The sequence below is a fragment of the Equus przewalskii genome, unplaced genomic scaffold, assembly GCF_037783145.1.
Source record: "Equus przewalskii isolate Varuska unplaced genomic scaffold, EquPr2 ChrUn-13, whole genome shotgun sequence".
NCBI classification, from domain to species: domain Eukaryota; kingdom Metazoa; phylum Chordata; class Mammalia; order Perissodactyla; family Equidae; genus Equus; species Equus przewalskii.
The window spans coordinates 5,706,858-5,734,842 of NW_027228750.1; the positions used below are offsets into that span (position 1 = coordinate 5,706,858).

Genomic DNA, 27,985 nt, shown 5'->3' on the forward strand with positions numbered 1-27,985 from the left:
GTACTCCTTATCAAACATGTTTATATTTCTACTGTGAAATGAATACTTATTCTCAGAAAGTGGGCTAACCAAAGACTTCAAATAGCCTCATCTCAGTCCTGGTTGGGCTCAGGTAAGGTTGTGGCCCACAGGGCCTGCTCCACTAGGCTGTGGGCTCCCCTCTCTCCTTCTCTCTACACATCCTCATTCTCACCAAGTTTTGTTTAACTGTTTCTTAAAAACATCTTCATGTTTCTGTTACCATTTAGTCTTCCAGATCACATGCTATATCTGACTCTTATCATTGATTTACCCAACCTCCTTTTAACTGTTTTCTCTGATTCTGTTCTCTCTGCACTGTCAAATGTCTCACCTGTCTTAGTACCCCCAAATCCTGTTTCATCACAGGCCTGCTCTGCTGTGAGAACTTCCTCTCACCTCTCTAGTACACACACTCTCTACTCCTCACCTTCCTTTGCACGCCTTCTCTCCTCTGGCCCCTCTTTCTTCTCTAACATCACTTCCCAAAGCTCCCTTATACAAATCCTCTGGAGTCAGGCTGCCTCTCCCTGACCCCAGCCCTGCACCTCAGTACCTCTTATAGCCTCCAGGTCTTTTTCCACAAATACTTCTCTCAGGCTGCAGTGCCCTCCATATTTTGCAATTATCCCTCTATTTCCCCTCTCTAGCCTGACTTGATACCAATAGTTTGTACTCTTGAGAGGGGGCCAGGCAATAGGAGGGTAGCCTGGGACAAGAAACAAAGAAAGTTATCTGACTCACATGATGCCTTTTTAAAATTAAATTCAAGAGCACAATGCAAACAAAGATGAGTCTACAGGGCCTGTTTACATCTCTCAGCCTATACAGGTTGTTGGATACAAAGAACATAGAGGCCACCAGGGACCCACTGGGAGCTTTCTTCCCTTTACAGTAGGAGCACTCACTGTGTACATCCAAAGCTGAGAAGACTGCCTGTTCATCGAATAATAATGAGACCCTTCTGTACAGCCTACAGGAGGCTGACAGGTCATGGCCAATTGAACGAGTCAAATAGCATTCATCCAGTGAGTCCTGTGGGACTTCATTCTCTTCTACCAATGGCAACTCCCTGCTGAGCCTTGTGGAGTTGGGAAGACTGATGATTAAACAAGAGGGATTAGTAAACACAGAGTCCTAGAGCTGGTTTTGATGGGAGGCATAAGGGTCTGGTCATAGAAAACAAATGGGAGTGCCCATCAAGGGAGATAAAACAATCCTCCTTTATCTGGCGCCATAGTGTGGTTGCAATGGGGAAGGAGAAAGAGGGGGGAGAGAAAGAGAGAGAGAGAACAGGAGCAGGAGGTGCTCAGAGCGCTGACCAGAAAACGAGCTCTCGAGGAAGAAAACTGAATCCCCCATACAGAACAGTCAGGATACACAGTGCACTCAGAAAACCATAAAGGCAGCTTCAACACTTCTGCATAAATTTTGTTGAAATACACATGAGGCAGCCAAGAGGACACAGGCTCTGGCAGCATTGTAGACCTCTAGAAATTCTGTCTTCAAGGCCTAGTTCTCCAAAAACTAAGACATAATAGGAATTTTTTTTCAAGTCACTTTCTTTGCTTTGAAATACCTGGCAACATGGTAATGCCTAACAGGCAGAGGCAGATATGTATCATATGTGGTTGTTAAAAAGGAGAGAACAGGAGAAAAATCCAGTGAGTGATTAGTTCACCTGCATCACTGACTTCAGGTTACTAATTGGAGAGGGATCAATAAAGGGGCCTGTACACGTACCACAGTGAAAACAGACACCATTGTAGAAAGGACACTTCGTGGGTGTCTGAGTCTGCTAAATAGGTCTATTCAGCCCTTTCTGAGTTCCCTAGATCTGAGATCACCAGATGCCACCATTGAATGAAGACCCACGATTCTGCAGAGTTACCTGGAACATATATGCGGACTTGGTCTTCTTCCTCCTCAAGATCAGTATGTTTTTCTACAAATAAATCCAGACAGGGCTGGTCACATTAAGCAGATCCCCCTTCATACATTAATAATCTAGTGTCCAACCCTAGCACAGGGACACACATATCCTCAGTGAGAGAATAGGTTTAGTGAGAAACCTATTATTTTATATTATTTATTTACATTATTTTATATTTATATTTCAGGAGGCCTCAGCCATTGTATTGTGTTGACTGGCTTGGTTTCCTGCCCTGACATATTAGGGCAAAATTTTCCTTATCTATGAGATCATCACCACAATATCCTCTGTCTTGAGTGTGCAAACACTTAAATATATCATTCTCTTAAACATTCTGGGGACCAGCCTACCCTCATTCTAAAAGAATTAATATCCAGCCTTCTCTCATCAGATACCCTGGTTGTTGATGATTTAGAGGAATTTATACACTGAGGTTAGACAGATGGAATGCATCTACAAACTCTCAAATGAAAGTGAATCTTTGCTGCTACACAGGAACCTTGGCCATTCATGGGGTGTGGGACTGCCAAGGCACAGCTTTGCTTCAGGGAAACATGCAAGCAAGGTAATGGTAGAGGTGTTTATGGTTGGTTTTCAGGTGACTTCTTAGGAAGATAAGCCAGCCTAAAGGAGATAGAGAATGGGGCTAAGAAAAGTGAACCCTGGGTTATATCTTTAACGAATATGTAGACAAGGATGCCAATTGCCTGGCAGGCATAGAATCTCAAGCATGAAACTTAGAGCATTGAAAGTGAGAAGAGAGACATTTCATTCAAATTAGGAGGTCTGACAGACACCTTCTATGCTCATGCTGCAGAGGTGAGATGAGGTTGTCATGCCTGCCTTGGGTCCAATGACGTGAGAGTGGGGCAAGGTGACATGGGCATGTCCTAGGACCAGGAAGAGAGTGAAGTGCACTGACTCACATACTGTCTATGTTTAAAACTCAATCCTAGAGCCTGAGTCAAATGAACATGTCTCTATAGGGCCTGCACACGGTGATGACATCTCTTAGCACAGCTAGAGGTGTGGATTACAAATATACAGGGCTACCTCGGAATCCAGTCAGCATCATCACATTGACAATAGAGTACTCACAAGTTATATCTAGAGCAGAATAGACTGCCAGTTCCTCAAATGAGATGGTAGCAGCATTCCTATAAGGACAGTAGGAGTTGGACAGGCCAGGAAGATCTGAAGAAGTCAAATAGTATTCATCCAGCGGGTCCCATGGTATGTCATGCTCGACCTTCTGTGGCAGCTCCCTGCAGAGCCTGGTGGTATAGGGAGGACTAATAATTAACCCAAGAGGGATCAGATTAACCCCAGAGTCTTATTTGGTTTTGATGGAAGGCATAAGGAGTGCTCAAGAAAGCAAAGAGGCTGACCCATTAAAGAGGGAAAAATTCTCCTATTTTTTTTGGTGGGACAGTGTGTGTTTATCACAAGGGCAAGATATAGAAAGGATGGTAGGTGCTCAGTACACTGGCCAAATAACAAGTGGATCAGGAAAGAAACTGAATTATCTCTGTATAATTCAGTCATGACTCACAACACACGGAGTCACATAACAATGGCTTTCACTCTTTCATTTAAATTGCATTGAGTTTTACCTGTAGTGGCCAAGTGAATACAGCTTTTGGGGCAGTCTAGTATCCCAGAAATCTCATACCATCAAGGCCTCTTTGTCTCAGTATTGTGGTATGATATAATAATATTTTTCTCTACTTATACTTCTTGCTATTAAACACATGCAACATGCTAAGACATCTCACTCTGTAAACCACACAAGAGAGAACATGTGAGTGGAGAAAATCCCTATGACTTCTTAGTTCATCCGAGTCAACTGACTGTGGGTTACTAAACTTGAGAAGTTAATAACAAATGGGAACAATACAAGTACCACAATGAAACAGAAAACATTATGAAGAAGGAAAATTCCTGGTTGGCAAAATAGATGATATAGTTATATTCAGCACTTTTTGCTTTTCCCTGGATCTCAGGTCTACAGACATCACCACTGAATTAACAGCCCACAGTTATTCAGAATTACCTGGGGGCAACTGGCTCTTGTCCTTTCGCCTGCTCATGATCATTTTGGTTTTCTGCAAATAAACTAAGAAAAGGGCAGTTACAAGCAGATCCCTGTCCACAAATGCCCAATCTGTGTCCAATCCTAGCACAGGGACATAAATATATGCAGTGTAATAGGCTATTGTGAGAGAAATATTCCAGGAAGTATTAAATAGGGCCTTGTAAGAAGTCACCCATTGGCTTTCTTGATCTATCGGACAAATCCCCCTGATATGATAGGTCATCATCACAGTATCCTATGTCCTGAGTCTGTGCAAACACTTCAACATATCCTTTTTCTCAGAGATCCTGGGGAACTACCTAGCTGTTTCCTGCAGCGTTGCTGCAATATTCAGGCTTTTTCCATCTGAAATGTTTTAAATGGTTTAGAGGAATTATACACTGAGATTAGGAGTGGAATCCACACACCATAAATCAAAGAATCTTCAATGCTAAAGAGAAACAGTGGCCATTCATGGGTTAGGGAAGTCCCAGGGCCCTGCCTTGTTCAGGGAAGCATAGGAAGCATGGGACTGATGCTTATGTTTTGCTACTCAGATGACTCCTGAAATGAGAGAAGACAAATAAAAGGAGATAGACACGGGGTTGAGAGAAGTGAACCAGGGTAGCGACATCTCCAAAGATATAGCTAAGGCTGCCAACAACCTTGGACAGTCATAGAAACTCAATGGACATTGCTCAAGAATAAAAATTAGAGGGGCTGGCCCCGTGGCAGAGTGGTTAAGTTCGCGCGCTCCGCTGCAGGCGGCCCAGTGTTTCGTTGGTTCGAATCCTGGGCGCGGACATGGCACTGCTCATCAGACCACGCTGAGGCAGCGTCTCACATGCCACAACTAGAAGAACCCACAACGAAGAATATACAACTATGTACCGGGGGGCTTTGGGGAGAAAAAGGAAATAATAAAATCTTTAAAAAAAAAAAAAAGAATAAAAATTAGAGCATTGCATGCGAGATAAGAGATTTATTCAAAATTAGGAGGTCTGAAAGTCACCTTCTGTGCCCAAGTTGCAGATGTCCATGTGTCTGGCAGGACCACCTTGGATCCAGTGATTGGCCAGCGGGACAAACGTGAAAGAGGTGTGGTCTTAGACTAGGAATTGAGCAAATTTCACTGATTCATGGGCTGTCTTGTTTCAAACTCAATCCTAGAGCCTTTCAAACCAGTATGTAAGTATAGGGTCTGCCTATGGGGATGAAATCTCACAGTCTAGACAGGTTGTAGGGAACAAAGAATATGAAGGCTACCTGGGAGAGGAGTCAGAGTTTCACCCCCATTAGAATGGTAGTGTTCACCGCCTACATCTAGAGCAGAGCTGACTTCCTTTTCATCAAATGCGAATTTGCCATCACTGTAAGGCTGGTCACAGTCAGACTCTTCTTGGCAAGTTGAAGAGGGCAAAACATATTCATCCTGTGAATCTTGCAGGACTTTTTTCTTTTTAAATTTCTGCAGCTCCATGCTGTGCCAGATGGAAGAGGGTAACAGAAGATTAAACTAAGAGAATCAGACACCATGGTAGCCTAGCTGGTTTTGATGACAGGCATAGAAAGTGGTCACAGAAGCAAATGAATTGTCGCCTGAAGAGAAAAAATTATCCTCCTATATGAGGAGCAAAGAGTTGCTGCCATGGTTTAACAAAGAGAGAAAGAGAGAGAGAGAGAAGCAGATGCTTAGTGCAGTGTCCATATAACCAGCTGATGAAGGAGGAGACTGAATTCTCCCTGTGCGTTACAGTCATGACTCCCAGCACACATGGAGGACTAAAACGGTGGCTTCAACTCATTTGCATACATTGAGTTGGATTTTATATGCAACGTCCAAGTGAATACAGCCCTTGAGACATTATAGACTCTCTGATATTCTGTTTTCGAGGAGCATTTTCTCAACATATTGATATAATATGAATTTTTTTCAGTTTCTTCTCATATATTCAAAATTGGCAACATGCTGACACCAAACAGGCACACAGCAGATATGCATCTCCCCCTGGTTTTAACCACACAGGAGAGAACAGCTGACTGCAGGAACCCCTGAGTTTGGTTAGTTCACCTCACTCAACTGACTCTAGGTTACTAAACTTAAGAGGATTAAGAAACTGAAACCCACACAACTACCAGAATGAAAACAGACAACATTGTTAGAAGGGATATTTTGCTGTTGGCTGAATGGGTGAAATAGTTATATTAAGCACTTTCTGTTTTTCCCTGGATCTGAGGTCTCCAGATGTCACCACTGAAATTCACAGCCCACTGATCTTCAGAGTTACCTGGGGGACATTGGCTGTTGTCCATCCTCTTCCTCATAACCATTCTGATTTTATGCAAATAAATTCAGAGACAGCAGGTCATGCTAAGTAAATTAAATTTCACACATTTCCAACTCAGCGACCACTCACACCACCAGGGCATTATATTCTCAATGCAAGAACAGAATATGCCGGCAGGGATATTCCAGGATACCTAAGGCGAAGTCTTGTGAGAAGTAGACAGGACTGCTTCCACACCTGTTGGGGAAATTCTCTCTCTGATCTGACAGAACTTTCTCCCAATATTCTGTGTGCTGAGTCTGTGCAAACAGTTAATATTTTCCCAAGAGATCCTGGGGAATTAGCCTAGTTATTTTCTAGAAGTTTTGCTGCAATATTCATTCTCCCATCAGATATCACAATTGTTGATGGTTTAGATTTGCATTGTGCAAACTGTCAAATCACAAAGAATCTTTGGTGCTACACGGAAACGACAGCTATTAATGGCTTGAGGGTCTTTCAGAGGCCCAGCTTTGCTTCATGGAAACATACAAGCAAGGTAATGATAGAGTTGTTTATGTCCTGGTTTTCAGATGACTGTTTAGCTAAGTTGAACCAACGTAGAGAAGATAGAGACTAAGGCTGAGATCAGTGAAACCAGGGAAACCACCACTCCTACTATATAAGCAAGTCTTCCAGTGTCTTTGAACAGGCATAAAAACTCCATGGACATTGTACAAAACCAAAATGAGATCACCGAAAATGACAAGAGACATTCAATCCAAACCAGGAGGTCTGACAGTTACATCCTATATATGCTCTGCTGGGGTGGGTGTGAGTGATCAAATCTGACTTGGGTCCAATGGCCTGACACTGGGGCCAATGACTTGACAGAAGTGTGGCCTGGGTCTAGAAAGAGATGAAGCCTCCTTGACCCACCTGATGTCTGTGTTTCATAATTCACCCTTGTCCCTTATTTACACCAATACATGTCTATAGGGTCTATTTTCAGAGATGATCTTCCTCAGCCTAAACAGAGATTAGGGTACAGAGGTATGAGGTTACCTGGGAGAATATTTGAAATTTCATCCCCTTTAGGATGGGAACATTCACAGTTTATATCCAGAGCAGAGCCGACTTCCTGTTCAGCAAATGTGAATTTGCCATCACTGTAAGGCTGGTCACAGTCAGAATCTTCTTGGCAAACTGAAGAGGGCAAAACACATTCATCCTGTGAGTCCTGCACGACTTCCTTCTTTTCAACCTCCTGCAGCTCCATGCTGTGCCAGGTGGGTTGAGAGAAAATTAAATAAGGAGGATCAGACATGATGGCGTCCTAGCTGGTTTTGATAGGAAGCATAGGGAAGGGTCACAGAAGCAAAGGGGCAGTCTCCTTAAAGAGAAAAATAACTATCCTCCTATATGAGGTGCAGAGTGTGGCTGCCATGCGTGGGAGAGAGCAGCAGGTACTCAGTGCACTGGCCACATAACCACTCTTAAGGAAGGAGACTCAATCATCCCAGTATGGTACAGTCACGACACAAAGCACAAATGGTAAACCATATCAGGTGCTACCACCATGGACCTAAGTCATGTTGAATTTAACATATGATGGCCAAGTGAATTCAGCCTCTGAGGCATTGTAGACTCCCAGAGATGTTGTGCCTTCTAGGCCTCTTATACTTCTCAGATGACAAGTAAAATTTTTTTTTGTCTAGGTACTTTTCTTAGTGTTTGATTTTGCTAGTTACTCCTTTACTAATTCCTTTGCTAGTTACCTTCCTAACAAGGACCTAAGACAACTCTGTGGGAAGCAGATATGCATCTCATCCTGGTGTTCAGTTACAGGAGAGAATAGGCATTTTCTGTGTGTGCAGGAAATCCTAAGGCTGGTGAGTTCACCATGGATCATTCTTACAAGTCCCACAGAGACAACAGACACCCAAGTTAACAAAGCCATTTCATTCTTGGTGAGAGAATTCAACCCATACAACCTGCAGTTGTGCTCCTCCTTGCATCTGGCATTTCTGATGCTCTTGACCTCACCTACTGTTCTTTCTTCTTCATATATTTACCCACACATTACTGGCTCCCGATTATTCATTGTTACCTGGGAGTGAGTGTTTCTTGTGCTTGTTCATCCTCCTCATCTTCATGATTTTCTGCACATAAATTTAGAAATGTCCCGTCAGCTATTTCCCACTTCACGTACTGCAAACACAGTGGCTTCAATGGCCATAGAGACACAAATATCTGTGTATGAGTTAGTACTGTATTGAAGTTCTAAAGCACTGTCTTTAAAGAACTGCCCTAGCATAGATTTCTGATCCATCAGGCAGTGTGTCTCTGATCTGGTCAATCAACATCATGGCACATTCTGCCTGAAATTGGGCAAAAGTTTAAATTGTCTTTTGTTCCCCATATCACTGGATACTTGCCCAGCGTCCATCTCGACTTTTACAACTGTATCCTTCACACTACCACAAATCCTGGCATAGGCACAGGCTCTATGTCCCTTCACTCTCACATCAAACCTCCTCCTTGCTCTAGGGAGAGGAAAAAAACCCTGTCCCACCTGCCTCCAATTGGGGACTTCATGGGCCTCCAAGATGGCTTCTGTGTGTTATTGAGGGAAATTTTGTCTATGGAAAATTTCTAGTCTAAACAACTTTCCCACCACTGAGTTCTACTATATCAGGTACCTTATCCAACCCCACACAGTGAGGGGCTTTCTTTTTTCTGAAGTGCATTTGTAAATATTCCCACATTACAGCTACCATCAACAGATTATTGGATCCATTTACAGACGAGGAGAAAAATATCAAGGAATAAAAATCAATTGTTCTTCCACCTTTAGTAAAGACAGTACTCAGGCTGGAGCCTGAGAATGTCCACACTTAGCTCAGAGCTCTTTTCACTCTAACAAGCTTTCTCCTGTCATGTCCTCCTTTCTGTGCTCTGCCACTGGGCAGATGCTGCCTCCTTCCCCAAGGGCTATGGTCCATCAGGGAGGAAGCAGACATTTGGAACATTATGACCTCCACTCTGTGCATTTCTCCTCTTGTTCCCACCCCATTAGTCCTGGTCCTATCATGGCCCCAAGTGTGATGTGGAAACCAGGACAGTTGGTAAAAGCATTACAAGTGGAGATGTGGAGTCTCTTGTGAGCTGGGGACCTTGGAGGGGCCCAGGGAAATCAGGGCCTGTGGCCACCTTACCTGGGCTGAGCTTGCAGACAATGCTCTCTGCCAGCCTGTGTCCCTTAGCCAGTTGCTCTCAGAAGCCCTGCCGCTGGTAGTTGTCAAGGTCATTGTGGGTGAGGAGGCCCTTGAGGTGTTGATTAAGACAGAGATGTCTCTCCCTTCCTGTAATTTCTGCCATAACAGGGTCAGCTGTTGCTCCTGATCTTTAATTAGGATACTTTATTGCCTAAGGTGGGATAGGAGGGAAAATTTGAGTCAGAAGAGATGACTGATAGATTTTAAAGATTTTTAAAAAGATTTCTGTGAGAATTTCTCCAAGGAGCTCTTGAAGCAGAATTCTGGCACAAGTGTGGTGACCTGCCTGTAGCAAAGAGAAAGAAGAAGGTGAAACAAAGGCTTCCTCTGTATCAGAGAGTGCTCCTGTAAGATCCCTTGACATCCCATTCATTGTTTTCTTCTGTAAACAAAACCAGGTGTCTTCCTAAACCTGCTTCAGAAAAGATATCCCTTCAGTTCCTCCCTTCAACCATGTCTATTTCCATGTAAAAATACACATAGTGACTTATGTAATGAATGGACACAAAGTCAGACACAGAAATGTGGACAGGTACAGCTGGTGATAATTGAACACAGAATGACAGGGTCAAGAAGATAGCATTCTTCTGAATGAAAGGAGGACAAGCCATAGTCACTCAGGAGGTGATTGTGATTAAAGGTAAATGAGCTGATTTGGGTACGACATAATGAAGGTACTAAAATGCCACCGAATGGTTCACTTGAATTCAGTGAATTTCATGTTACATGAATTCAGTTCAGTAAGTTTTATTTTTAAGCAAAGTAAATGAGGCTCTGAAAAGTGGAGTCCATACTTTACCAACTATTGTTCTCTAATTCTTTTATAAATATGTGTGCACATATGCCTGCCATGTAAATTTCTGCCCTTCTTCTGGCCCAGAGTTCCTCCTTGCCCCACTTCAGAGATTCCTACTCTTTCCCACCAGCCGCCTCACACAGAGCCCTTCTTACCTGAGCTTCCAAGCTAAGGTTGACTTCTCTGCCAGGTTCCCCTCATTAGAATGCAGCTTCTCCTTCAACACAGATTCAATGATGTCTTTGCACACTCCACACTCTGAGAAAAGACAGAGGTCTGTCTCAGCGGAAAGCTGGTCATGCTGCTGTGGTCACCGCCTTCAAGGGAGGAAGCAGGGTCCATCCCAGTGACAAACATAACCCCAGCACCAGGCTTTACAGTGAGATTTCCACATCTTATTCCTCAGCCTCCCAAATACATGGCATTTGGTTACGTTCTATTTTTGAGCTGAAGAAAGAGACGCCCCAAGGCACAGGAAGTAACTGGACAGATTAACTGCTCAGAATTCACATCCCCTGAGACTGACTCCAGATCACTGGCCACTTTACCAAGACTTCCCAAAAGTTCTCTTCAATTTTAAATAGCAGGCTTCAATTTTTACTTTTATCTGTGTCAGTCATTTTTAATTAACCTTTCTGCCACGATGGTTTATTGGAAAATGACACAGATTCAGGCTCAGAATTGTCTAGATTCCTTCTAATGACCCTGTTGTGCACGTGCCCCTGTTCTCATGATTCCCTTTGTGTCACTACAACCCCCTATTACTGAACAGGTGATTGAGCTTCCAATTGCAAGGCTGGCTGTGGGAAGGAACAGCCTGCCTCACACACTGGCTTGGGTTTTTCCTGGCGCTGGTGGTCTCCTCCACTTACACACATTCTCACTTTGGCCACATGTCTCATAGCCCAGACCCTCAAGGTCACCTGGACCCGCTGTGCATCCTGCATCACTGAAGGTTCTTCAGCTCAGAGACAGAGAGAGGGAGTGGCACAGAGTCTCTGATTTTCCCAAAAACACTATCAACCTCAGCACAGGGTGTCAAAGGGCTTCCTTGGACTCAGGAAGAAGAGCCTGTGCCCCAGAAGCATGGTTTCACACTCAGGAGGATCGTCCGTGTCTTCATGGCATCACTCACATATACAACAGCTTCAGTGGGGAACAGACTCATCTTGAAGCTCCTTTAAAGCAGGCACTATCACCTGCTTCCCCCAGTGTGTACCATCACCCTGTTTCCTCACTGTAACCAGTACAGTGCTTTGCCAATGGGACCACAGAGAAGCCTGAACAAATGGAGTTTATTAGTTCTGCACATTCAGGCCAACAGTGATGCAGGAGGTGATTCAGTTAGGAAAGGATCCTGAGAGAAACAGTTTATCCTGTTCCTGAGAGAAACAGGCAGTTCTGTCCCTACACCAGGAATCAATAACTGGGACTCTAATTCCACCCTATAACTCACTGCAAACCTGCAAAATTTGCTAAACTCTTGTGCCTCAGTTTTCCCATGCTCAGCAAACTGACAGTAAAATACCCACTTGTATCTTTCTGGACTGTGGTCAGAATGAAGTTTATTTTAACAAAGGGAATAAAAGATAAAGTCTGGAGAGTTTTTAGTTTCTTAGAGGGAAGGAGTGATCATTCATCACTTTGGTGACCATGAACCTGTCAGACTTCCTGAATTTCTGCAGCTGGTTGGCCAGAATGTAGGCAGTAGCTTGGGATATAAGGAATTTCTGTCTGGGGTCATGGAAGTCCTGCTTGCTCTTTGGCAGCTGGGATTGAAGCTCCTGGTTGATTTTCGGGATGGTAATTTCGGACCTAAAATCAGACAAAGGGCTAAGACATACTGCCATGCTGACATGTGGCAGAGGAGGCAGAGCTAGGGACTGGGGAGAAGAAACCCAAACACATAATGGGTTAGAAACAAGTGAAATCAAATAGGTTTAATCAGGACTGAGGGGTGATGATACAGGAATTCTTAACTTACTGTTGGGAAGAACTTGATGAACACCCTACGACACTTGAGAGTCTGTAAACACAAAAACAAAGGTCAAGATGGCAGAGCTCAGAGCCAACGGTACTGCTTGTAGCTCAGACTCTGACAGGAGCGAAGGAGGGACGACCCAGAGTGCCAGGTAACTGTCTGGAGTTACAGTAACAGATTGGAAGGTGAGGGGTGTCATGGAATCTTAGGAGCCGCTGCCTTCCAATTGCCTAGGCCATGCTGATACACAAGGCCATCTGGTCTCTTCTGAAGGTCACCACCAACGGGGACTATCCCACTGCAGCCACTCTCAAGATTTCTCTACCCTTGTGCTGATACCACTGACCTATGTCTTTCCAAAAAATATCTAAGCATAATTCTCATTGTTCATTCTTGTGTGTTTATAAAAACATCAAGGCAGAAAGAGTTCCCCAACAAGTTTTATTTACTTCAGGACTGTCAAAAATTCATCCCACCTTCTCCCTAAATTAATACTCATATTAAGGTTTTTCCACAAATGGAAGATGTCAAACTATTAGTCTCTCATGATGTTCTTCTCTGAATCTTCTCCAGTTTTTTCTATATCCATTAAGAAGTGTAGTATAAAAAGCAGAGTACCATACTAAATGATGAATAATTAATTTTTAAAAATATTTTCTGTCCTGATTGTCAATATTCTTCTTACTGCATCCTTGTGTTCTGTCTGTTTCTTTTCCGTTTGAATGAACATATGTTTTCAATTCTTCTGGTTATATATCTAGGAGTAGAATTGTTGGGTCATATGTAACACTATGTTTAACTTTTTGAGGATCTGCCAAACTATTTTCCAAAGCAAAGCAACGCAACTATACCTTTTTACATTCCCACTAACAATGTATAAGAATTCGCATTTCTCCACAACTTCCCCAACACATATTGTTGTCTTTTTTTTTTAAGTCACACTTTGGGGTGGGAATTGATATCTCATTGTGGTTTAGAGTTGCATTCTCCTAATGACTAACAATCTTGAACATCTTTTCAGGTGTTTATTGTTTCATCTGTCTATATCCTCTACAGAAATGTCTGTTCAAACTCTATTTTCCATTGTTAAATTGAGTTGTCTGTTTATTGCTCAGCTGATAGGGTTCTTTATGTATTCTGTATACTAGACCTTCATCAGATATACGATTTGCAAATATTTCTCCCATTCTGTGTATTGTCTTTTCACCTCCTTGACAGTGTTCTTCAAAAAACAAAAGTTTTTAATTTTGATGAAGTCCAGTTTGTCTATTTATTCTTGGGTTGCTTGTGCATATTTAAGAAACCACTGCCTAATCAAAAGTCAGGAAGATTTACACCTACGTATTCCTCAAAGCATTGCTTTTTGAATAGAACTTTCCTGGGTTTTAGTGTGTGTGGGTGTAGATATCATTTAATTCTGTCTCCTATCCATTGACTGATATTTCTCTCAATTGATATTCATTGTCTGTTGTCCCCTCCTATGGAGCATCTAATGGTCTGTAACAGAGATTTGGGAAATGCTAACTATTCATATTCTGGCTTTGCAATACAGGTTCATGTTAACAAACAAGAAAAAGCTCAAATAAACAATCTTAAACTACACCTAAGAGAACTAGAAAAAGAAGTACAAACAAAGCCCAAACTCAGTAGAAGGAGGGAAATAATAAAAATTAGAGCAGAAATAAATGAAATTGAAACAAAAAAGACTGTAAAAATGATCAACGAAACAAGGAGCTGGTTCTTTGAGAAGATAAACAAAACTGACAAACCCTTAGCCAGACTCACTAAGAAAAAAAAGAGAGACGTCTCAAATAAAAAAATTAGAAATGAAAGAGGAGAAATTACAATAGATACCACTGAAATACAAAAGATTATAAGAGAATATTATGAAAAACTGTATGCCAACAAACTGGACAATCTAGAAGAAATGGATAAATTCTTAGACTCTTACAACTTCCCAAGACTGGATCAAGAAGAAATAGAGAATCTGAATAGACCAATCACACGTAAAGAGAGTGAAATAGTTCACAAAAACCTCCCCAGAAATAAAAGTCCAGAACCAGATGGCTTCTCAGGAGAATTCTACCAAACATTCAAAGAAGATTAATTACCCATTCTTCTCAAACTATTGCAAAAAACTGAGGAAGATGGAAATATTCCTAACGCATTCTATGAGGCCAACATCACCCTGATACCAAAGCCAGATAAGGACAACACAAAGAAGGAAAACTACAGGCCAATATCGCTGATGAACATAGATGCAAAAGTCCTGAACAAAATATTGGCACACCGAATACAGCAATACATTAAAAAGATTGTACACCATGATTAAGTGGGGTTCATACCACCATACAAGGATGGTTCAACATCCGCAAATCAATCAATGTGATTCACCAAACTAACAAAATGAGGAACGAAAACCACATGATAATCTCCACAGATGCAGAGAAAGCATTTGACAAGATCCAACATCCATTCATGATAAAAACTCTCAATAAAATGGGTATAGAAAGAAAGTACGTCAACATGATAAAGGCCATATATGACAAACCCACAGCCAACATCATACTTGATGGGGAAAAACTGAAAGCCATGCCTCTGAGAACAGGTACAAGACAAGGGTGCCCACTTTCACCACTCTTATTCAAAATAGTTCTAGAGGTTTTGGCCAGAGCAATTAGGCAAGAAAAAGAAATAAAAGGAATCCAAATAGGCACCGAAGAAGTGAAACTCTTGTGCTTTGCAGATGACATGACTTTATACATAGAAAACCCTAAAAAATGCATCATAAAACTATTAGAAATAATCAACAACTATAGCAAAGTTGCGGGGCACAAAGTCAGCTTATGAAAATAAGTAGCATTTCTATACTCAAATAGCAAACTAACAGGACAAGAACTCAAGAATACAATTCCATTTACAATTGCAACAAAAAGAATAAAATATCTAGGAATAAATTTAACCAAGGAGGTGAAAGGCCTATACAAAGAAAACTATAAGACATTACTGAAATAAATCGATAATGATGTAAAGAAATGGAAAGATATTCCATGCACATGGATTGGAAGAATAAACATAGTTAAAATGTCCATACTACCTAAAGCAATCTACAGATTCAATGCAATCCCAATCAGAATCCCAATGACATTCTTCACAGAAATAGAACAAAGAATCTCAAAATTCATCTTGGGCAACAAAAGACCCAGAATAACCAAAGCAAGACTGAAAAACAAGAACAAAGCTGGTGGCATCGCAATCCCTGACTTCAAAATATATTACAAAGCTATAGTAATCAAAACAGCACAGTACTTGTACAAGAACAGACACACAGATCAATGCAACAGCACTGAAAGCTCAGAAATAAAACCACACATCTATGGACAGCTAATCTTTGACAAAGGAGCCAAGAACATACACTGGAGAAAGGAAAGCCTCTTCAATCAATGGTGCTGGGAAAACTGGACAGCCACATGCAAAAGAATGAAAGTAGACCATTATGGACTCAAAATGGACCAAAGACTTGAAGATAAGACCTGAAACCATAAAACTTCTGGAAGAGAGTATAGGCAGTACACTCTTTGACATCAGACTTAAAAGGATCTTTTCGAATACCATGTCTACTCAGACAAGGGAAACAAAAGAAAAAATAAACAAATGGGACTTCATCAGACTAAAGAGCTTCTGGAAGGCAAAGGAAACCAAGATAAAAATGAAAAAACAACCCACCAATGGGGAGAAAATATTTGCAAATCATATAGCCGATAAAGGGTTAATCTCCATAATGCAAAAAGAGCTCACACAAATGAACCACAAAAACACAAACAACAATCAAAAAGTGGGCAGAAGATATGAACAGACATTTTTCCAAAGAAGATATACAGATAGCCAATAGGCACATGAAAAGATGCTCAACATCACTAATCATCAGGGAAATGCAAATCAAAACTACACTTAGATACCATCTTACACCCATTAGAATGGCTATAATCACTAAGACAAAAAACAGCAAATGTTGGGAAGGTTGTGGAGAAAAGGGAACCCTCATCCACTGCTGGTGGGAATGCAAACTGGTGCCACCACTGTGGAAAACAGTATGGAGATATCTCAAAAAATTAGAAATACCACATGACCCAGCTATCTCACTACTGGGTATTTACCCAAAGAACATGAAATCAACAATTAAAAGAGACTTATGCCCTCCCACGTTCATTGCAGCATTATTCACAACAGCCAAGACTTGGAAGCAACTCAAGTGCCCATCGACGGATGATTGGATAAAGAAGATGTGGTATATATATATATATATACAATGGAATACTGCTCAGCCATAAAGAAAGATGAAATTGTCCAATTTGCAACAACATGGATGAACCTTGAGGGAATCATGTTAATCAAAATAAACCAGACAAAGAAAGACAAACATCATATGATTTCACTCATATGTGGAATATAAACAAACTTATGGACAAAGAGAATAAATTAGTGGTTACCAGAGGAAGAGGGGTGGCAGGTGGGCACAAGGGGTGAAGGGGCACACTTATATGGTGTATGGCAAACAATAATGTACAACTGAAATCTCATTAAGTTATAAGCTATTATGATCACAATTTAAAAAATTATTCTGGCTCTGATTCAGGTGAGAGTCCTGATCATGCAGTTGAGCTATTCTTAACCCCACCCAGTTTCACAAATTGCTCAGGTCCTTTAGAGTTGAGCAATTGATTGTCCTTCTGAGGAACACTTGTCCAGAAGTCCAGGTTGTTCTGAGGCTTCTGAGAGGATTTCCTCAGTCCACTACAGACAGAAGACTGCAGGAGTTGGACATAGTCAAGATTTTCATCTCTGGTCTTAGATGGAAACTGGACCTGGTTCAGGCTTTTGGGAAGGTTGTTCAATACAAATTGATTCCTCTCCAATTCTTTTTACTATATACATGATTTCTTTCTAGAAATGGTGGAAGGATATTTATTTTAGAAAATCTTGTCTGCTCTTTGCCTGTTGTTGTGTGTCTGTGATTTTCACACAGGTAAAGGAGAACTCAAAGTCAAACATATTCTTAACAATTATAGTTCATGTGTTCCTGTCAGGTGATCATACTTAATCTTATGTACTATCTTATTGCTCAGATATTATCCTTTTCTTGATGAGAACCAAAAAACTCAGAAAGATTACAAAATTTCACAAGGTCAAAAGATCTAGTGAAGAGGAGAGTGGGCATTAGAATCCAGTTCTGTTTGGCCTTCAAATCCAACTTTGTACCATCATATTCAACTTTATGACAGTACTTTTTTACTTATTTATTTTATTTATTTTTTAATTAAGATTATGATAGTTTACAACCTTGTGAAATTTCAGTTGTACATTATTGTTAGTCATGTTGTGGGTACACCACTTCACCCTTTGTGCCCTCCCCCCACCCCCACCTTTCCCCTGGTAACCACCAATCAATTCTCCTTGTCTATTTGTTAACTTCCACCTATGAGTGGAGTCATATAGAGTTCATCTTTCTCTGCCTGGCTTATTTCGCTTAACATAATACCCTCAAGGTCCATCCATGTTGATGCGAATGGGACGGTTCTGTCCTTTTTTATGGCTGAGTAGTATTCCGTTGTGTATATATACCATATCTTCTTTATCCAATCATCAGTTGCTGGGCACTTAGGTTGGTTCCATGTCTTGGCTACTGTAAATAATGCTGCGATGAACATAGGGGTGCAGGGGACTCTTGGAATTGCTGATTTCAGGTTCTTAGGATAGATACCCAGTAGTGGGATGGCTGGGTCATAAGGTATTTCTATTTTTAACTTTTTGAGAAATCTCCATACTGTTTTCCATAGTGGCTGCACCAGTTTGCATTCCCACCAAGAGTGTATGAGGGTTCCTTTTCTCCACAACCTCTCCAACATTTGTCACTCTTGGTTTTGGATATTTTTGCCAATCTAATGGGTGTAAGGTGATATCTTAGTGTAGGTTTGATTTGCATTTCCCTGATGATTAGCGATGATGAACATCTTTTCATGTGTCTATTGGCCATCCTTATATCTTCTTTGGAGAAATGTCTGTTCATGTCCTCTGCCCATTTTTTGATCAGGTTGTTTGATTTCTTGTTGTTGAGCTGTGTGAGTTCTTTATATATTATGGAGATTAACCCTTTGTCGGATAAGTAGTTTGTAAATATTTTTTTCCCAATTAGTGGGCTGTTTTTTTGTTTCAATCCTGTTTTCCCTTGCCTTGAAGAAGCTCTTTAGTCTGATGAAGTCCCATTTGTTTATTCTTTCTATTGTTTCCCTCATCTGAGGGGTTATGGTGTCTGAAAAGATTCTTTTGAAACTGATGTCAAAGAGTGTACTGCCTATATTCTCTTCCAGAAGACTTATTGTTTCAGACCTAATCTTTAGGTCTTTGATCCATTTTGAGTTTATTTTTGTGAATGGTGAAAAAGAATGGTCAATTTTCATTCTTTTACATGTGGCTGTCCAGTTTTCCCAGCACCATTTGTTAAAGAGACTTTCTTTTCTTCATTGTAGGCCCTCAGCTCCTTTGTTGAAGATTAGCTGTCCATAGATGTGTGGTTTTATTTCTGGGCTTTCAATTCTGTTCCATTGATCTGTGCACATGTTTTTGTACCCGTACCATGCTGTTTTGATTACTGTAGCTTTGTAGTATGTTTTGAAATCAGGGATTGTGATGCCTCCAGCTTTGTTTTTCTTACTCAGGATTGCTTTAGCAATTCGGGGTCTTTTGTTGCCCCATATGAATTTTAGGATTCTTTGTTCAATTTCTGTAAAGAATGTCATTGGGATTCTGATTGGGATAGCATTTAATCTGTAGATTGCTTTAGGTAGTATGGACATTTTAACTATGTTTATTCTTCCAATTCATGTGCATGGAATGTCTTTCCGTCTCTTTATGGCGTCATCAATTTCTTTCAAGAAAGTCTTGTAGTTTTCATTGTATAGATCTTTCACTTCCTTGGTTAAATTTATCCCAAGGTATTTTATTCTTTTTGTTGCGATTGTGAATGGGATCGAGTTCTTGAGTTCTTTTTCTGTCAGTTCATTGTTAGTGTATAGAAATGCTACTGATTTATGTATGTTGATTTTATACCCTGCAACTTTGCTGTAGCTGTTGGTTGTTTCTAATAGTTTTCCTATGGATTCTTTGGGGTTTTCTATATATAAGATCATGTCTGCAAACAGCGAGAGTTTTACTTCCTCATTGCCTATTTGGATTCCTTTTATTTCTTTTTCCTGCCGAATTGCTCTGGCCAACACCTCCAGTACTATGTTGAATAGGAGTGGTGAAAGTGGGCACCCTTGTCTTGTTCCTGTTCTGAGAGGGATGGGTTTCAGTTTTTGTCCATTGAGTATGATGTTGGCTGTGGGTTTGTCATATATGGCCTTTATTATGTTGAGGTACTTTCCTTCTATACCCATTTTATTGAGGGTTTTTATCATGAATGGATGTTGGATCTTGTCAAATGCTTTCTCTGCATCTATTGAGATGATAATGTGGTTTTTATTCCTCATTTTGTTAACGTAGTGTATCACATTGATTGACTTGCAGATGTTGAACCATCCCTGTGTCCCTGGTATAAATCCCACTTGATCATGGTGTATAATCTTTTTGACGTATTGCTGTATTTGGTTTGCCAGAATTTTGTTGAGGATTTTTGCATCTATGTTCATCAGTGATATTGGCCTGTAGTTCTCCTTCTTTATGTTGTCCTTGTCAGGTTTGGGGATCAGAGTAATGTTGGCTTCATAGAATGTGTTAGGGAGTGCTCCATCTTCCTCAATTTTCTGGAATAGTTTGAGAAGGATAGGTATTAAATCTTCTTTGAATGTTTGGTAGAATTCTCCAGAGAAGCCATCTGGTCCTGGACTCTTATTTTTGGGGAGGTTTTTGATTACTGTTTCTATTTCTTTACTTGTGATTGGTCTATTCAGATTCTCTATTTCTTCCTGATTCAGTTTGGGTAGGTTGTATGAGGCTAGGAATTTGTCCATTTCTTCTAGGTTGTTCAATTTGTTGGAATATAGTTTTTCATAGTATTCTCTTATGATCCCTTGTATTTCTTTGGTATCCATTGTGATTTCTCCTCTCTCATTCCTAATTTTATTTATTTGAGAGTTCTCTCTTTTTTTCTTAGTGAGTCTGGCTAAGGGTTTGTCAATTTTGTTAATTTTTTCAGAGAACCAACTCTTTGTTTCATTGATCCTTTCTACTGTCTTTTTTGTTTCAATATTGTTTATTTCTGCTCTAATTTTTATTATTTCCCTCCTTCTACTGACTTTGAGCTTTGTTTGTTCTTCTTTTTCCAATTCTGTTAAGAGTTGTTTGAGGTTGCTTATGTGAGATTTTTCTTGTTTAGTGAGGTGAGCCTGTATTGCAATGAATTTCCCTCTTAGGACTGCTTTTGCTGCGTCCCAAATGAGTTGGTATGGTGTGTTTTCATTTTCATTTGTCTCCAGATTATATTTGATTTCTTCTTTAATTTCTTCAATAATCCATTGTTTGTTCAGTAGCATGTTGTTTAGTCTCCACATTTTTGCACCTTTCCCTGCTTTATTCTTGTAGTTGATTTCTAGTTTCATAGTATTATGATCAGAAAAGATGCTTGATATTATTTCAACTCTCGTGTATTTATTGATGCTTGCTTTGTTTCCCAAGATATGGTCTATCCTTGAGAATGTTCCATGCGCACTTGAGAAGAATGTGTAACCTGCTGTTTTTGGATGAAGTGTTCTATATATATCTATTAAGTCCATCTGGTCTAATTTTTCATTTAATTCTATAATTTCCTTGTTGATTTTCTGTCTGGATGATCTATCCATTGGTGTTATATGACAGTACTTTTGCTAGAATAAGTTCAAAATTTGCTGTTCTAAGATGGTTTTCCCAAGGCAGCAGTGTGTCATTTTAATATTACTTTGAACTTTTAAATTTCACTTTTTTCCTTAAATCATACTTTTTATGGTTTGTTCTGTTCCATTGCTTTGTGTTTCTTCTCAAGGGATTTCTATTATTTGTATGTTGAATGTTTGTTACATATCTTCTGTCATTTGTCACTTCTTTTAGTTTTTGTCATCTTTCTCTCTTTTTTTATGTCAGCAGTTCTTTATTCAAGTTTAATTTGCACAGAGCAAAATGCGCAAAACCTTAGAGTACAGTTCAATGAATTTTATGCACTGTGGAATACCACCCAGATCAAGATATAGAGCATTTTCCATCATTGCCAAAAGTTCTGTGTGCCCCTTGCCAGTCAATACCAATCCTCCAAATAATGACTGTATTCTGAATTTTCTCACCATGGGTTAATTTTGCTTATTCTTGTGCTTCATAAAAATGGAATCATAATGTGCGTTCTCTTTTCTTTGACTTCTTTTATTTAACATTTTGTTTTGAGATTCAGTGCCAGGTGGTTGTATACATCAGTCAAATGTTTGTTTTGTTGGTTGGTTTTTTTTTTTTGCCAAGTCCTATTCTATTGTATTTTTATAGCACAAAGTGATTATCCGTTCTTCTGATGATGGATAGGTTTATTTTTTGGCTATTATGTATAAAGTAACTGTGAATATTTTTGAACAATTCTTCTTGTAGAGTTGTGCACTCATTTCTCCTGGGTACATATATGGCTAAGGGTGGAATTGCTTGGTGAAAAGGTAGAACTGTCACAGAGTTTTGCAAAGCAGTTGTTATCATTTTACTTTTCTATAAAACTGTAGTCCATTTCCAACTGCTCTACATTCCCACACTGAGTATTCTCAGTCTTTTTAATTTTAGCCATTCTGCTAGGTATGTAATGATATCCCATTTTGGTTTTCATAAGGTTATTGGTCATTTGGATATTTTCCTTTGGGAAGGGTCCTTTCAAATTTTTCTGCTCATTAATATACTAGGGTTTTTTTTTCATTTTCTTTGTGATTTATAGGAGTTCATCTATTTTGGATGGGTGCATTGTCAGATATACGTATTGCTAATAATTATTCCTGGTCTACAGATGGCCTTTTCATTTTTTAAACAATTTCTTATGGTAAGCAGAAGCTTTTATTTTTTATGAGGTACAATTTAATTGACATTTTATTATGGTGAGTGAAAATATTTCCTATTTTTCTCTTACAAGCTTTATAATTTTACCTTTCACATCTCCAATTAATCTCTATATATGATAGAAAGTGGTTCTTAATATTACCTTTTTTAAAAAAGCAAATTATTTTTGTTCTAGCATCTTTTACTGAAGAGTCTTTCATTTACCCAGTGAAGAATATTGGTGTATTTATTTTTAAAAATAGTCAAATAACTGTACAAATGTGGGTATATTTTTGAATCTTTCTTCTTTCACTTTGATATATTTATGTTGACTTACACAATACTATAGTTTTTTAAATTACTGTAGCATTAAAGTGAGTTTTGAAATGAGTACAGTAAGTTCTCTATCTTAATGCTTCTTCAAGAGTATCTTGTTTTTTGTAAGTTTATTGATTTTCATATATATTTTAAAATTAGCTTGTCAATTTCTCCAGAAATGCAAATGCAATATTCATCAGAATAATGTTGATTTGACATCCTAACAAAACTGAGTCTTACAATCAATGAACTTGATATACACTATATTTCTCTATTTACTTAGTCTTTAATTTCTTTCAGCAATAGTTTTAAGGGGTCTCGCTTCTGCTTCATTATATATATTCCCAGCATTTAATGACTTTAGATGATAATCTCTATTGTGTCTTATTGAACTTCATTTTCTACCTGCTAATTGCTAGTATGGACAAATACAACAGATTATGAAATCAACTTTATTGAGGTATAATTTAGGTTAGGTAGACTGCATCACTTCAACGTGTACAATTAAGTGCATTTTGACAGATGTATACACTAATGAAACTGCTGCTACAGGATGCAGGGCATTTCCATTACCCCAAAAGTTTCTTGTGCGTGCAATAAAGTGCATACAATTAAGATGTGCAATTTAATAAGTCTGTTGATATATATGCATCCATAATCAAGATAGTGAATATATCTGTCATCCCCAAAAGTTTCCTGGTGTCCCTAGTAATTCCTCTCTCACATTCCCAACCCAGGAAATCACTCACTGGCTTTCCGTCACAAAAGATTGATTTGCATTTTTTAAGGTTTGATATAAATACAATCATGTACTATGCACATTATTTTGTTTTGACTTTTTTTACTCAGAATAATTATTTGGAGATTTGCCCCTGTTGTTGTGTACATCACGGGATCACTCTGTTAAGCTGAGTAGTATTCCATGAGGTGGATACATCACGATTTGTTTTATTCCATCACCTGTTGATAGCTTTGGATGGCTTTTCAGCATTAAAAATAAAGCTTCTGTCAAGAGATTTGTATGAATATATCCTTCCTTTCCATTTGGGTGGAATGGTGGTATCATATGGTAGGTAAAGTTCTAATATTTTTAAAACTTTCAAACAGTTTTCTAAAGTAGTTGTATAATTTCACATTCCCCTCAGCAGCGAATGAGAATTCTAGTTCCTACATATCCTTTTCTATGCTTGGAGTGGAGATTCTTTTCATTGTAGCCATTTTAATTGGTATATAGTGGTTTACATTTGCATTTTCCTAATGACTAACAATGTATAGAGCATCTTCTCATGTATTTACGTGCCTTCAATATAAATTCTTTGCTGAAATATCTTTACAAATCTTTTAGCTATTTTTGAAATGGGTTGTTTGCCTTCTGATTATGGAGTTTTGTGAGTTCTTTAAATGTTCTAGATAGAAGCCCTTTCTCCAATACCAATATTTTCTCCCTAAGTGTGACTTGCCTTTTCATTCTCTTGCCAATGTCTTTTGAAGAGCAAAAGTTTTTAATATTCATGAAGTCCAAATTATCAATTTGTTCTTTTATTAATTGTGGTTTTGGTGTCATATCTAAGAAATCACTGTCTAACTCAAGTTTACAAAGATTTTTCTACTATGTTTTCTTCTAGAAGTTTTAAAGTTTTAAGTGTTACATTGAGGTTTATAATCTACTTTAGGTTAATTTTTTATATGGTGTGAGGTATGGATCCAATTTTATGTATTTGTTTATTTTCATAGCATATGGATATGTCATATCCATATTCATTTGTTGAAAAGATTATCCTTCACCACTTCTGGAAAGATTATAATTCTTAGAATGCTTTGCCTTTCACGTTTGTCAAAAATTTGTTCACCATATAGGTATTAGCTTACTTTCAAACTCTATATTCTATTTCATTGATCTATTTATCTGTTATATGCCAATACCAATCTGTTTTGATTACTATAACTTCACAATAGATCTTCAATTCAGGTAGAGCTAGCCCTCAAACTTTGTTCTTCATTTCACAGGTGTTTTGGCTATGCTAGGTCATTTGCAATTTCATTTTAAGTTTAGAATCAACTGGTCTCTTTCTACCAAAGATACTTGCTGAGACTTTGAGAGGGATTGCATTGAATCTGTAGATCAAATTGGGAGAAATTGACATCTGAACAATACAAGTCTCCTGACCCTTGAACAAAAAGTTTCTCTCCATTTTCTAGGTATTCATTAATTTATCTGTGAAATATTTTGTAATTTCGAGTCAGATTTACCCCTAAATATTTCACGTTTGATGCTATTGTAAGTCATATCAGTTTTTATATTTTAATTAGGCATTGCAATCACATAAAACACAATTAATTTTTGTATATTGATCTTGTATCCTCCCACAGATAAATGCTTTTTGGATTCAAGCTAGATCTGGCATTGACCATATCTTCAGGGACTTGTGCATTTGCCTGGTGAGAAAAATCTTATTCCATTCATTGGGAGTTTTCTCACCAGCCCCAGGAAGAGGAATAACTCAGCCCATGTCAAGTCCCGTGTCTGGGCAGAGATCGTAGAAGGGCTCTTGTGGACCAATGCGTGTGAAATGTTTTGTATGTTCATTAATAAACTTTCCTTAAGAGTAACCATTCAGCTAGTGAAGCTGCCAATTTATCCTTGCATTTAGCTGTAATACCACAGTTGCGAGATTTAGGAGCCAATGTTCTCCCTTATTTTTAAATTTAGTCTTCAATAATCTTTTCCAGCATTATGTTCTGCCAGAAGCTTTCAAACGATATGCAATGATATATCCATCAAATATCATGAGTTTGTGCCTAGTTTTGATTAGTCTTATTGCTGATGTAATCTATTATAAAATGACACTAAGAGCATTAACATAATTAATAGTGGCAGGCTGAGGGGGTTTGGTTGTGTGACACTCAGTAGCTTTGGAGACAGTGGCTCCTACTCCATATGTGAAGAAGGTGTCCACTCTCATAAGTGTGTAAGCATTGGGGTCCTGATTCTGCAACAGAATCTGTAGTCCCTTGTTGTATCAGCTTCATTCCCCCAAGGGAGGATGAATGGCCTTCAGTTTAAGTTATGTCATGGTTGGTGTAGCATAAACAGGTGACCTCATAGTCACCTCTTTAGTCACTGACCTTTACATCCAATCATGTAAATTTTGCTCACCCGGATGACTCTCAAGGTCACATTCCCAAGGGGTCAATGATGTGTCTCAAAGAAACCAAAGCATCCATTTGTCATTATGTGTGTCTGCTAAAGTTCACCCTTGATGGGCTAAAACAAGGCTCACAAACAGCTTTAAATGTGTTTCATTTATGTCTGTCTAACAGTTTTCTAAAGTCCAGTTACCAAATAACTTGACTTTATAGTCCAGTTTTTTTCTTTTGAGGAAGATTAGCCCTGAGCTAAAATCTGTGCCCATCTTCTTCTATTTTATATGTGGGACACCTGCCACAGCATGGCTTGATGAATGGTGCATAGGTCCATACCCAGGATCTGAACCTGCGAACCCCAGGCCGCTGAAGCTGAGTGCATAAACCTAACTGCTGTGCCACCAGACTGGCCCCAGTATAGTCTAGTTTTTTGTTTCTCAATGGTCTGGCTAATTGACAGGACCCAAGAGTCAACAAAAACAGATTTACTCCAATTAGTTTATAACCAAACAATAATTATTACATAAATTACATATAATCTATACGTTGGGTTAACCTTCTCCTTCCTTCTTTTACTTGTTTGCCATTGAATATTGAAATGACATAATGTTAATTGCCATTTCCATTGACATAATGAATTACAATTCTGCTATATGTTAAAAAAATGTGTTTTACCTTGTTATTGATCATAGTCATCCTAGGATGTATGTAAATCTGCATATTTGTGAGCATCATTATTAGTTAACATCTATGGTAGTCAATTATTTGCTTAGGTCAGAGACTAAAATTTGAAAATAAGAATTTTATTCTTTATTATTTTTTATCTTTTCTTGAATATATCATTTCCATTTCAGGTGCGTGAGTGCTGTTGTGGTGATCCCTGATCTCCCTTAGAAAAGTCATTGTTGGCACAACCCAATAGTAGATCATCTGTGACAGAATGATTGCAGATCATGGGCTAAATATTTAGTGTTCATTGAGTCCAAATTTTGCTAAATATGTTTTTCCAGCATTGTGTAATGTTACTGTGAACCAGCTCATTTGCAACTTCAAAAGCCCCAAACCTTTTCCTCTACCACTTTGTGGACATTGTCACAAACACAATTCATCCTCCTCTTGTGCCAGCTACCATAGGATCAGTTTGATTGCAGGGCCCTAGAGGCAGAGCCATTTACCAGCTTGTTTAAGAGCATTAAAGCCCTCCTGTTTCTGTGAGATCAATGGAAGTAAGTGGTTGTCTGATGTTTGGCATATAGGGCCATCATTAGGGTCAGGTGAGGAACTTGTTTTCTCCCGAAGTCATTAGGTGCCGTTAAATGCAATAACTTTTCTCTCACTACATTATACTTTATCCCACCCATGCATTATATTCCCTAAAACTTCCTAAAGCTGGAACAATCATCCTTAAGCTCACTTCAGTAAGGATTTGTATACCCTCCCTCTGTATCCCCCATAGTAATTAGCACAATGCTCTACCCACAGGGACTCAGCAAACACACTCATTGAGCTCAACTAATTTAGAATCCAAGTTGTCTAGATAAGCAGACTTATTCCAGTTTGGAGAGTTGGATAGGTTAACTGTGGAGCAAAAGAGGGGAGCTATTTTATTCTAATAGTATAAAGTCGTTGTGTTCATCAACTATATTAGAATCAGAAAACCAAGATGTTAGCCCCAGACTCTCCTACATTCTCACTGGAATGGAACATTGCTTCCATTCCATAAACATGGAAGTTGCTTACTCCTTCCTACCTTAGTTATTTAATCTGCAGTTTGAGGATAAAATAAGTTCTAAAATTCGAGGAACATGGCCAATATTTAAATTATTTTTGATGTGGGGAGAGACACTTGAAGTCTGGAAAGCATTTAACTTATCAGAGAGAAGACAGATCATCATTGATCACTGTGGCAAGGACAAACCTGTAAGACTTATCAAACTTGCCTCTGTATTTCTCCAGCTGGCGAAGACATAGACAGTAGCTACTGATATCAGTAGTTTCCTCTGGAGACCTTGGTAGTGTTGACTGCTTTGAGCCAACATGGAGCCCAGGTGTTGGTTGTATCCTGAGAGGCTGAAATCTGGCTGAGGTCTAGGTTGGGTGGGCCAGTTGGGCTACAGCTGTTGGGAAAACCAGAAATGGGGATG

The 27,985-nt window shown here is 39.2% G+C and overlaps 2 protein-coding genes across 2 annotated transcripts in view; both read right to left on the minus strand.

Moving 5' to 3' along the window:
* DCLRE1B (DNA cross-link repair 1B) overlaps positions 1-1,066 on the minus strand; it is a 51,038-nt gene extending 49,972 nt beyond the window's left edge. Inside the window, exon 1 of the mRNA XM_008542136.2 lies at positions 927-1,066. The gene's annotated coding sequence lies outside the window, so the exon portion shown is untranslated. The remainder of the gene's footprint in view (positions 1-926) is intronic.
* On the minus strand, positions 509-27,958 carry LOC103565934 (NBPF family member NBPF6-like). The gene is given in 10 exon segments (XM_070607620.1): positions 509-1,155; positions 5,352-5,506; positions 7,358-7,572; positions 8,403-8,454; positions 9,511-9,639; positions 9,642-9,712; positions 10,522-10,624; positions 11,982-12,181; positions 12,351-12,392; positions 27,782-27,958. Coding segments are annotated over 10 exon segments (1,500 nt in total). The 5' UTR covers positions 27,811-27,958; the 3' UTR covers positions 509-651.
* Positions 27,959-27,985: the final 27 nt, after the last annotated feature.